The sequence below is a fragment of the Tetranychus urticae genome, chromosome 2 (assembly GCF_039701765.1).
Source record: "Tetranychus urticae isolate SD_2017Ah chromosome 2, NJAU_TeUrti_SD_1.0, whole genome shotgun sequence".
Classification (NCBI taxonomy): domain Eukaryota; kingdom Metazoa; phylum Arthropoda; class Arachnida; order Trombidiformes; family Tetranychidae; genus Tetranychus; species Tetranychus urticae.
This window is the reverse complement of record NC_142959.1, coordinates 22,136,349-22,148,074: the sequence shown is the minus strand read 5'-3', so window position 1 is coordinate 22,148,074 and position 11,726 is coordinate 22,136,349. Positions and strand designations below refer to the sequence as shown.

General features: G+C 30.3%; 2 protein-coding genes across 3 annotated transcripts; one reads left to right on the top strand and one right to left on the bottom strand.

Moving 5' to 3' along the window:
- Nucleotides 1–1,081: 1,081 nt before the first annotated feature.
- On the bottom strand, nucleotides 1,082–3,034 carry LOC107368920 (vacuolar ATPase assembly protein VMA12). 2 transcript variants are annotated; one of them, XM_089267533.1, is made up of 2 exons: nucleotides 1,746–3,034; nucleotides 1,082–1,638 (listed from the first exon to the last, which is right to left on the bottom strand). In XM_089267533.1, the coding sequence occupies exon 1, from the start codon at nucleotides 2,414–2,416 to the stop codon at nucleotides 1,784–1,786; it is 633 nt and encodes a 210-aa protein (XP_089123659.1). In that variant the 5' UTR covers nucleotides 2,417–3,034; the 3' UTR covers nucleotides 1,082–1,638; nucleotides 1,746–1,783. The 2 variants fall into 2 exon arrangements, with proteins under 2 accessions (XP_089123659.1, XP_089123660.1); XM_089267534.1 differs by having other exon boundaries at nucleotides 1,434–1,638; nucleotides 1,765–3,034.
- Nucleotides 3,035–3,857: 823 nt separating this feature from the next.
- LOC107368892 (uncharacterized) lies at nucleotides 3,858–8,692 on the top strand. The gene is made up of 4 exons (XM_015936777.3): nucleotides 3,858–4,429; nucleotides 7,084–7,445; nucleotides 7,699–7,805; nucleotides 8,481–8,692. Exons 1-4 carry the CDS (start codon nucleotides 4,322–4,324, stop codon nucleotides 8,510–8,512), a joined length of 609 nt encoding a protein of 202 aa, XP_015792263.2. The 5' UTR covers nucleotides 3,858–4,321; the 3' UTR covers nucleotides 8,513–8,692.
- Nucleotides 8,693–11,726: the final 3,034 nt, after the last annotated feature.

Here is an 11,726-nt window from a genome sequence, read left to right as displayed (position 1 = left end):
TTAGTGAGGCGGTTAAGTGTTTGAATGCAACTCGATTCACAATTTGTCTCAATGAAAGCTTGAAAATTGTAAATTGGTTAAATAGATTTATTACACATTTGGGTTTTGATGGAATCACTCAAAAAGGGTTTTATCTTTAACCTTCTTTTGTTTTCTCTCCCGTCATTTGTGTGGTTCAGGTGAAAGGTAATGTGTATAAATAAGTATTTTTGATAAACCACAATTAATGGTTCTATCTGTTGCTATAAGATGAGTTTCTTTACCTACAAATTGCTATCTCATTTAACGATAAGAGATGAATTTTAAGTTTACATTTTAATAGCAACATTCATTATCACTATTGCGTCGGTTGTGGGTATATATTAACTCGTTTCATTTTTGACACTTGGCATTATTATGCTTTAATTGTAACTCACCTTAAACTCAAACCTTCACCAATAATAACAACCAATTTTTAGTGAAAATTTCAAAAACAAAACTGAATCTTTTAATGGAATCTAAAAAATAGTGAAAACATTACAAGCCTTTCAAGTTTACCTTATTAATCAATGCATATTTTATCCATTCATTTACCGAAATGAATCCAATTCAAATTCACTTTTTGGTTGATAACACTGTTGGTGATCAGTACAGTTGAGAGCATAAAAACTGTCAGCTTTTAATGTTTTTTTTCAATGGAATCTCTGAAATTAGACTTTAAAATCAAAACAAATTTTCAGGTATAATAAATAGTACACAAGAGAATACGATTTTTACTAAATGGCGACAAATAGATCACAATTTCGATGTAAAAATTGCTGTTAAAATGGCCTCAAATAAAAAATCTTACAAGCTAAAATCCAAGTTTAAGTTCAAGAAAGAAGATTAAAAGTTGATCTGTGTTGAAAAATGTTACAAACTAACAAGTCAATAACTGTGTTAGTGTGTTTTCAATCGTAAAATCATTTTTGAACTAAAATTGGACTTAAAATGTTGAATCGATTGCTAGAAAGAGTCATGATGTTTCGACTCAGCAAATCTCAATGATCTAATTTTCATATTTATGAGAAAAAAGTGTTTAAATGAGTGACAGTTTTTATGCTCTCTAGTATAATTGATTAATACTTTATTAATCAACATCAACCATCAATGCTTTAAAGAATGATATAGTCTCGTCAAATTAAGACCCACTCTTTACCAAATTTTTTGATATTCAACTTTTTTCAAATAAATCCAACTTCGAGTCTCAACAAACCGTCTGATCTCGCTTGACAATTTAATGTTGATATCTTTTGATAGATGGCTCTAGCGATGTGTTTATGTCTGTTTTGATGTTTATTTGAAAAGAAGCTCTTGAATTGTCCTAATCTTGATTACTTATTGATTAGAAGAGATGTTTATAATGCTAGTTAGACACATGACGATCTAGTTGTATCACAGTATCCCCACTGTCCTTGTCTCATTATTTCTCTCAGTTTATTCGTTTAAAATCGTGGTTAAATAACGTGTTCAAATGAGTGACAGTTTTTGTGCTGTCTACTGTATATTTGTGATGTCGATGCGGTTTGACCAGCCTTGATGACGATAATTATGACGATGATCATGATGATTTTTGCTTAATGATTTTGAACGATGTAAAATGCTTATGACGATGATAAGCTGTATTTTAAGGGTAAGGAAAAAAGTAGAAGAAATAATTATTAATTGATTGTTTCGTGTTGAAAGTTAATTTTTTGCGAACAAAAAAAGATGAGTAATGTTATTGCCTGGAAGTGATTTACTGACGTTGATTGAAGTTTTATATTTACATAACTCGAATGAAAAAATACAGCTCTGCAATCGCAATCACAGTGGATGCAGCTAAAGCTACTATTATCTGGAAAGGTATATCCTGCTTGGGCAACGAATACTCAACAACTTTATAAATGAAGTAAAATGAACAAAGTACCACCAATACGCCATTAATTAAAGCCGTAATAAGCGATTTGATTTCTTTAACTTCACTAGATATATTTTTCTTATTTTCCTTTGAATTACTTGCTACCAAACATACTCCATCGGTCATTTTCTTGTACTCTTTCGCAGCAGCTTCACATTTTAACTTGATCAGCCTAGCTTGCAGTTCAGGTTTCTTGTTACTAATTGGAATGATTACATTTGTCTCCTCAAGCAATTGGTAAAAAAACAAGTCATAAGAAGGATCCAGCTTCTGTAAACATTTGTGTATTTCACTGAGATCATCATATGAAACCATTTGTTTATCACCTTCCTCTTTATCCATGATTTCTTTCAGTCTGTTGATGGTCCCATCATCTGCATCTTTATTGTCATCAGGCTTTAAACATTTGGTAATAATTTTACGAATTTTACTGTTAATTCGATATTCGAATTCCCTGGGATCCAGTTGTTTATTTTCAATTTCACTAAATTTAACCATCTTAAAGACAAAAGATGAAAACCTTTTAAAGTAAAGGTGAAACTGTTACAACCATTTGGTAAGTAGGGGAGGAGAAGTAACTGGTTACATTTGATTACCTGTCCGTTTAATGTTTCAGGCGCAAAGTTTGAAAACACTAATTTCCAGTCAAATTTTAATCAAAAATGGTTGATTAACACTATTTTTTGGATCACGTCTTACTCAAAGCGTATTTTCTGCTTCAATTTAAACAAGAAAATCCAAAATTGACAATAAAATTGATGTTGGGTTTGTTTGTGATGAAAGTGATTCGATCTATCACTAGAGGCGCTTCTTACAATTTTAATGCATTGTTCATTTATCTATCAATAGATGACTCTGAACCTCCAAAGTAACTAACGATTACTGGTTAGCTTAACCATTAGGTTGAATTGAGCGGTTGCTGGTTAATAACCAGTGGTCATGCTAGCCATTCTAAGCCCTAACCGTCTAACCTCAATTTCCAAGTCAAATGAAAAATATTTCAATTTCTGTGTTAATAGCTCAGTCTATAATAATACAAGGATTACCGTCCTCGAGCTATCTTTCAACGATCGATCATGTAATGTTATTTGATATCTTAACATATTAAAATTATTATTACAATCCGTCTATCTTTTCCTAATCGCACAGATTGACACACTAATCAATTTTTAAACCTGATGTTTACTAATTAAACGAGTCTATTCAAGAACTGTTCAATATTCATGTCTAATGCAAGAAAATATCTTGATTGGAGCATGAATGTTATCCAATTTAACAGACAAGAGCTACAAGTTATCCCAACTTATTACTAATATTATTGATTTAAAACCAACTCTTGAAATGTTTCCATTGAACACTTGATGAAACCATGAAACTTTCAAAGTCGATTCCTGAATCGCCAGGAAAATTTAACCAACTCGATTGAAACTAAACATCTTCCTACGCACAGGAATTTACTCATCAAACTGATTCGAAAAATTAAATAACAAAAAGATTGTTATTTACAAATTGTTGGTTGAAACAAAAAACCAAAACATTTTCTCTGATTGGTTAATTTCGTCTCTTATCTAATTACTTTCAGCAGAATTGAGCTGAAATAATTCGTCTTCCATTTGGTTTCCAAATAAATTTCCAGTTTTCTAAAAAAGAAATTCCATATTTTGGAGATTCATGGCTAAATTGAAATCATTTATCACCAAGTGAGAAACTAATTTGTTACAACATTGAGTGTTTCCAAAGTTAATGAACATAAAATTGGAAAAAAAGATAAAAATTCCAAAATAGAAATGATTCTCTTCCCAATATTTGAATCAATTTTTGATATCAAACAAGTTGGATAAATTCATGCGCTGTTAACGAAATTATCTTAAAACACAATTACCTGAGCACTTGTTACCTATTCTGATATCCAATATCATGATCAAGTAAGTTAACATTGTCATCATCAGACCTGATTAGAGTCTATAAGTTGCTGGATAAGTTACACTTGAAGCAACTTTCAAAGTCTTTACAGACAACAAACAATCGAGCAAACTCTACCTGAGAAAAGTTTTAAATTTATTTCTTTATTTCTTTTCTCAGTTTTCATGATAATGATAACTTGTGACTTGAAAGAGTGAAAATTGGTGAACAAAGTCGAACTGAAAAAAGAAAAAAGAATCGAAAAATTTAATCCTTTTCTTCATCTTTACCATTGAAACTGTACACTTGATAAACAAAACGTTAACAACTTTGATCAAGACTGAGAGAAGAGAGAAGAGAGAATAAACAAGTTCAACTGAATGTCATGATATTAATGATAACTTGAAATTATTGTCATCCAAAGAATTCGATTCAATTACTTTTCTCTCGCCATCTTCATCATTATTCTCCATTCAGTGTTTCCCTGCAACTTTCATTGAAATGTTGCTTAAAAATGGTTCTTTTCTTTTTCTCTCACTTCTTTTCCTCTGTGTTACATGGAACTCAGTTTCCGGTTCTGATAATATTGACTCACCATTCAATCAACAGGTAAGCCAATCAGTTTTTCCCTCTTTTCCACTTTCATTTCAAATTTCCATTGAAAACTCGTTTGACAGATGAAACTGAAAACTTGGTTCAATTAGCTTTCCAATTATCGATTCAGTTGTTCAACCTTTTCGCTCAGTTTAATATCTTATCAATTACTTGCATTTGCTAGATAAATAACTCATTACTATCGAAATGTTGAAATTCTGTTCCCTGAAAAAAAAGTGAATTTAGTCAACAAAAAATGGATAAACTGTTATTGAATAAATTTAAATCCATCAACTTGATTCTTCACTTAATATCATGCAAGTGAAGAAAAAAGAAAATGAAAGATTCTTTTCATCAATTTCCAAATTTCTATTCAATACAAGTATATTTGGATATAGATGGATGTGGAAAAGTTTTCATGTTGCATTGAATGTTGAATAAGTTGTTGTTTAAATGTTTAAATTTATTTAAATTCATTCAACCGATCAGTGAATCTGCTTTGCCTTCTCAAATATCCATTTAAATATGGAATCAAATTTTAGATAATTTCATCTGGATATTGTTGTTCACCTTTACCTTTTTTGCCTTGTAACATTCAACAAATTATCAAATGAAAAGTAAACCTTTCAATGAATGTACATGAATACATCTTGCTGCTTTATTCCTCATCTAATTATCATTCAATTTATTCTCATGTAACCATCATTTACAAACTCAATCATTGTCATTTTCAAGCTAACAATTTCATCTCGCTCGTCAGTCTTTTTTTCACCCAACATGATTAGCATTGGTCTTGCAAAGACAATTTTTATATTTTTGAGGTACGTAGGAAGATTAGGTTAACTCTTGTTCATTTGTTACCAGACAAACATGGTAACAATCAGGGAAATTTGTTGTTCCCTTAGAAGTTGAAGCTTTTCTTGTTGATAAAGGATTTGGGTAACGAAAGGTCTTGGTTCATGGATTAAATCAGGGAGTCAGTAAACTCGACAGATTAACCATCGGTTTATTTTGCATTGTTATTGTGAAAACAAGTGTCAAGATTCAACCAAATACATTGACTAAGAAAGGTTATCATTGCTGTCATTTAATTTTTCTTTTTCGCTACAATAAAAGACTTTTCAAGATTCGAAATTTAGCCAAATTTCGTTTCAGAGTTTAATTTGAATCATCAGGTTATTTTGCATTACAATCGTTTCGGTCAGAATGGACTAAATTTTGCACATGAAAAGACAAGTTTTGCTTTAAAATAGACAAGATTTTAAGTCAAGGAAAAGATCAACACTAAAGGTTAACTTATTTTTGACATTTCTGTTTAAAAGAAAAAAATTTTTGCATTAGAGTTAACCTTTTGAGTTCGGCGTTCGAAGTTTGTTTTGTTTCAATTTTCTACAAAATGTCATCAAAAAAGTACAATAGTGTGGAACCAGTGCGAGATTTGGTAATAGCTGGTCATATCGAAGGCTATCGACCATTCGTATGTTTAAACAATTTAAAAAAGAGTGTGAGTGAGTTCGAGAGGTAGAAACCAAACAAACTTAATGAGGAACAGATTATGTTGATTCAGATTTTACCAATCTCTATAAGAAACTGCTGATTTGATTCAAACAAATTTGATTTAAAAGTTTGCTTATCCTGCCTCAAGCTTAACCTTAATTTTAAGCAAAAGCCGTCTTTCAATGAGCAAAAGTAAGTCAAATCCAAACGAAAAGATTGATTTATTGAAACAAGAAACTTTGTAGCATAAAATGTAAAGGGTCGACTCTCCATTAGCCTCTATTCACTTGCAGTTGTCCCGAAACCAATAATCGAATTTAAAAAATCTGTAATCTGAAAAAATTCAGACTTCAGACATGACTTGAGAATGTGAGAAAAAATTGTTGTTCATTTAATTTTAAAAGTTAGATTTTGATACAAAAAAAACATAGATTGACCTTTGATTTGTTTCATCAATATCTTATAGAAAAAATTGACTCAATTTTCCCCGGAAAAGTTGAAACTTGATAATGTTGACGAAATGTTTGCCCAAACCGAGTCAGATTTGAGTTTATCAACAAACGAAAATGTTTCAGTGATTAAATTTGAATGTCAACCAGAAGAGAGGAAAATCAAACAAATTGATGAAATAATGTTAACCAGAAAGTTTACTCAACAATAGTTTTCTTGCCTTGTTCATTGAAGATTTCATGAGTTAAATCTAGTTAAAAAATCCCAACAGAATTGAGCTTCCATTTCACAAGGCAGAATAATGCTAATAGACATTTTACTTAATCTAATAACATTTATCAGTTGAGAGAAGAAAAGAAAAAGTTGAACAAATTGAACATTTTTGCACCTAATTGTACAATCACAAAGTTATCCTCTCGACTGAACAATAACAAGTTGATCATTTCAATAAACATTGAAGTAAAAAGAGAGAAAATAAATTAAAGAACAAAAATAGTTTCTTAAAAAATTCAATCAAGTTTCAACAAAATATCAAAAAATGATGAACTTCGTTGCTGTTTCGTTGACGATTTACACACATAATGAGGTTAATCAAATGAATTTATTAGACGGCAACACTTGGCTGGTTATAAGACAATTGATTAAATGAAATTAATGCAAATTTCGCAAAATCAGATTCAATAATTTTTGCTCTTCTTCTTCCTTTTTTGATTAAAAATTAGATTCTCGATTCACATGAAATTAAATCAAATGAAATTGGTAAACATTACGCTACATCAAGTTTAAGCTACTTTTTGGATAATCAAAGATCAATTATTCCATTATCAACTTCACCAAAGTTCAATAAGAAAAACAATATCTATTCAAATAATGTTAAAGAAAATAATTTTTACGATTTATACGGAATTAGAGAGTCTACTTATTCACCTGAGAATGGAAACAATCTCATTGATTTACCTGGGAAAAGAAAATTTATTCAATTGGATCAACATCTAAATGACTGGATCAGGAGAAGGTCTGCTTTCAATGGAATGAGAGGAAAAAAGGTAAACTTACCTTTACCTTCATCACCATATACTTTAAGGTAAACATTTTGATCAACTTATCACAATTTTATAATCATTAAATTGAACATTTCAAAATTTGCTTCGTTTAAATAATTGAAAAGTTCAATTGCAACAAGAATAGAAAATTTGGAGGAAAAAAGATTTTCTGTCAACTTTTTGTTCATTCATTAACATGGAACTTTTTTGGTTAAATTTTCGATTAGAAAACTTGATTATTCTGAATTTTCCATCAGCAAGCTCGACATTTATTCTTATTTTTGTCAATTTCAGAAATTCTTTTGGCATTTATCATTGGAATCGTACAAATGATAATTTGATTGCCAAACGAGCTCGACCTTTTGCTGCTATGCTAGGTAAAAGGTATGCACTTCGAAGAGGTAAGAATGTCCAAAGAAACTCATTTCCACCTTTTCATGTTTGGAATGGTTGAGCAGAAGAAAAAGCCTCAGAAAAATCACAATATTTTCTCAGTCCATTTTCATGATGATGATAGTAAACTGCAAGAATCCAAAAATTTAGTTTACCTTTGCTTTATCCAAAGATATTTAACTTGCGACTCAATTTTGCTGCTATGAAAGTAAAAGGCATGCACTTCGAAGAAGTAAGAATTTCCAAAGAAAATCATTTCCACCTTTGCATGTTTAGAAAGGTAACTGAAATTCGCAAGATTTTCTGTGTTCTCTGCATTCAGACCATTTCATGATAGTTAACTGAAAAGCATCCAAAAAATTGAGTTTACCTTTTGTTTCACCCAAAGACATTTAACCTGCAAACAGCAAAACTAAAGATAAAACTGCAATATTAAACAACTTGCATAATTTAGCAAACATTAAAAAATATTCCCATTGTTATCATTTCTTATTCAATTTCAGTGATAATCTTTATTTTATCCTGAAAAAAGGAAAAAGAAAAAAATAAGTTGAGAGAAAACTTGGAGGCAAACTTTTTTTCCTCTCATTTTAATATTTAAATTTTTACTAATCAAAATTTATTGACAACAATTTAATTCGCTAACCATTTTCTCGGTTTCTTTTACCATGAACAATTCCAAGGACGAGCACGATTCTATGCCAGTAGAGGATAACAGGACAAGTTTACCTGTAAACATGGAAAACGAAAAGTTGAAAATGTCTAAAAAATCCTTTTGTCTCTACACTTGAAGAAGAGAAAATTAAACAAAATTTTGTTCTCTTCTCCTTTTAAATCGTTCAATTTATTTCCGACGAAATGCCAAAAAAAGAAAAATATTAAAATGTAATTTTTTTGGATTCAATTTGTGAAAATTATTTCATTTTTGTGTTTCAAGTTATACAATGAATGGTGACTTTTGGACTAGCAAATGTTTCCACAAACGTGACCCTTAACCAGGCAAGCTCCAGGTTAATCAGCAAGTTAATAGTCTGCTTCAACTCGTGGCTCTTCGAGTCTATTTTCACGGTTCAACTTTAGACTGATGTTCAAGTCTAAAAATTTGACTCTTTGAACCATTTTGTTGGCAGACAAAAAGTTGGCAAAATGCTAGGATCATGATCATGATCATAATCTTAAAGTGCTACAAATTTGATTGAAAATTCATTCTGTGCACATTTTATTCTCGAGAAAGTACATCAATGTGAAAATAACATCAACCACTTCATTTTCATCATCATCTTCAATCAATTTATTACTTTAAATTGAATTATCATAATCATTATTCGAATCACGAATATCCTTTGACAAAATTAACAATGTTATTAAGAAGTTTTTTTTCACTAATGATAAACTCACTTAGTATCTTTATTAGACTACTTATTCAGATTATGTTCAAGTTTATTTTTTGGAAAATTTTCAGTTTCCTTTTTTTCAACAATTCAACCCAATTTGGCTAATTGTAAACTGTTTTGTTCTTTATGATTAAACTGAGTAAAATTTTGGTTCACAATTTCATGGTAAATTGATGATAATTAGGTGCATAAACTTTTTTCGAGGAAAAAAGTTGGGCAAAACTTGGGCAAATATAAAAGTGAAACAAATTGAGAAATTATTTCAATGAAACATTCAAGTTATTGAAATTGAAAAACGTTCAACAAGGTAAACGATTCAAAAAGAGTTCGACTTTTCAAGTAACATTTCACCTTATCATTGGTCCATTTAACTTGCCTTTTTGCATCAATATCGAGTTTAAATGTAAATGATTTATTTATTCATTTTCAATTGGATTGGCTAAATTTAAAGTAAAAGTTATCAAAATATTAACTTTGATAGGAACTGATTTGGAAAAAAACTTCAAACGAATTCTTAGCTAATAAGAGCTGATGAATAAAAAATGAAACTAAATTGAAATTTGAATAACTTCTGAAACGCTGGTCAAAATGCAATGATTTTTTTGAAGAAAATATCAAGGAACGACAAATACTCGTGTTTCAACGATATCTTATTTTATGGCCATGATTTTTAATAAGATTCTTAGAATGTCATTTAACTTTTTTAGTTTTCGATGAGTTTTGACTCTGGAATCTGCACCAATATGAGCGCTTTTCATATGGTAAGAGTTAAGAAAAAGATGATACTGACTTCAAAATCTAATATCATGTCAGATTTTGAATTAGATTTGTAAGGTCTCTTAAGGGGTGGGGAAAAGATTAAAACTGAGATCAGTTTCTCAATAACTTAAGTTATAATCAACACTATTAATCAATACGTGGTTAAATTATTGTATGGCACTACGGGATGTCAAAGGTTGTAGCGTTTACAAAGGGATGGTTAAGATCTAAATAATTATCACAATTAAAATCTACTGAGAATACTTTTATTAGCACAAGTAAGAAATACTAATTGTCAGCATTGCTCACAAACGTTAATCAAATGATTACAACAAAGATGAATTCAATTCGTTGGGAAAGCAAAATACTGTCGCAAATCACAGTTACGACTAGAGCGACAGTTACGAGAGCTAGGATAACCATCTTATGACTGCTAGAAGCATGGGTGCAAGCCCTGAACAAACTGCATGAGAGAACCTTATTCTCCCCCTCCTGATTATTTCGTAGGAACAGCCACTTCAGTGGCCACATATCATCTCATTAGACAATCTCATTACAATATTGTGAGAACTAATAGATGAAATGATGAATAAATTCTCTCGGTGGAACCTCCAAATTGTGAGGACCAATTAAATTTTTGATAAAATAGAGTTTAATGTTGTCAATTAGGCTAGCCAGATTAGAAGACGGAGCTTTTATATACATTTTAGATTAGGACGATAACGATGTCTATTATAAGGGCCTTTGTCGGGTTTTTAACCAGAAAAGCAACAACTATGTTGAAGGCTGACCTTATCAGTACTTTAACAAATAGCTTGGTCAAGTACAACCACTCGAGTGGCCAAAATTATCAAGATCGAACAAAGTACCCAAATTCTTATCAGCACTTTAGAGGCCAATAATTATCTATAATATCTTTAACGATCTTGATAAATAACCATCACAATATTAAACAAAAGGAAGAGGAGTAAAAAATGTAAGATTCAACTAAGGGCATAGACATTGAATTCCAAACTGTAAATAAAGAGAGACTAGTGGAATGTTAACCCCTTACAGTCTTTTTTATATAAAAAAATTCAGTCTAATATCTTTCATTTGGTGAGTTTTGGGACGCATAAATAGCACGCGGATCGTTTTTTAAAAAGAGTCAAACATTTTCAGAAACCTACGGAAAAATTAACATGTAAGAGTCAAGATTTTCCGATTTAGCGTAGACACACCATGTTTAACCCTAAAAGACTTTTCAAAAACTTTTTTTGAAAATCGGCTTTAGCTTTGTCCTAAGCGTTGTTGCTTAGAAAACTACAATCATAGTAACAAATTAAAGTATAAGGTTTTGTTTTCGTTTTTCAAATTAAAATTAAATTAAATCTATAAATTAGAAGAAAATCTAATGCGAAAAATCAAAAATCGACATATTATTGCATTTTTAAAACGATATCGTTTTCAATTCATAACAATAGGTCTGGTTAGACTCAAAATTGAATACAAATTGAAGCGAAAATTTGCAGGTCCTAACAATTTTTACAACTTATTTTTATTGATCTATCATGAAATTTTCCGAATCGAATCGTACCAGTAAAATCCCTTTTCTTGTTATTTGAGGCATATTTTACTAATTGTTTTGTATAATGAATTCATCATCATTTTTCGACCATTCATACTGTTGTTTGTATAATGACCAAAATGAAATGATCAAAAAGAGTAGAAAACGTAACGAAACAATCAGACATTTGAGCAACTCTTTACTATTGACTACCTATAAATGGAAAGTAA

Bases quoted from the DNA above. Each gene is read 5' to 3' on its own strand.
- LOC107368920 (XM_089267533.1), bottom strand. From the start codon at position 2,416: ATGGTTAAATTTAGTGAAATTGAAAATAAACAACTGGATCCCAGGGAA.
- LOC107368892 (XM_015936777.3), top strand. From the start codon at position 4,322: ATGTTGCTTAAAAATGGTTCTTTTCTTTTTCTCTCACTTCTTTTCCTC. The intron at 4,430-7,083 runs GTAAGCCAATCA...ATTAAAAATTAG, and splicing joins ACTCACCATTCAATCAACAG to ATTCTCGATTCACATGAAAT. The intron at 7,806-8,480 runs GTAAGAATGTCC...AACAATTCCAAG, and splicing joins AAGGTATGCACTTCGAAGAG to GACGAGCACGATTCTATGCC.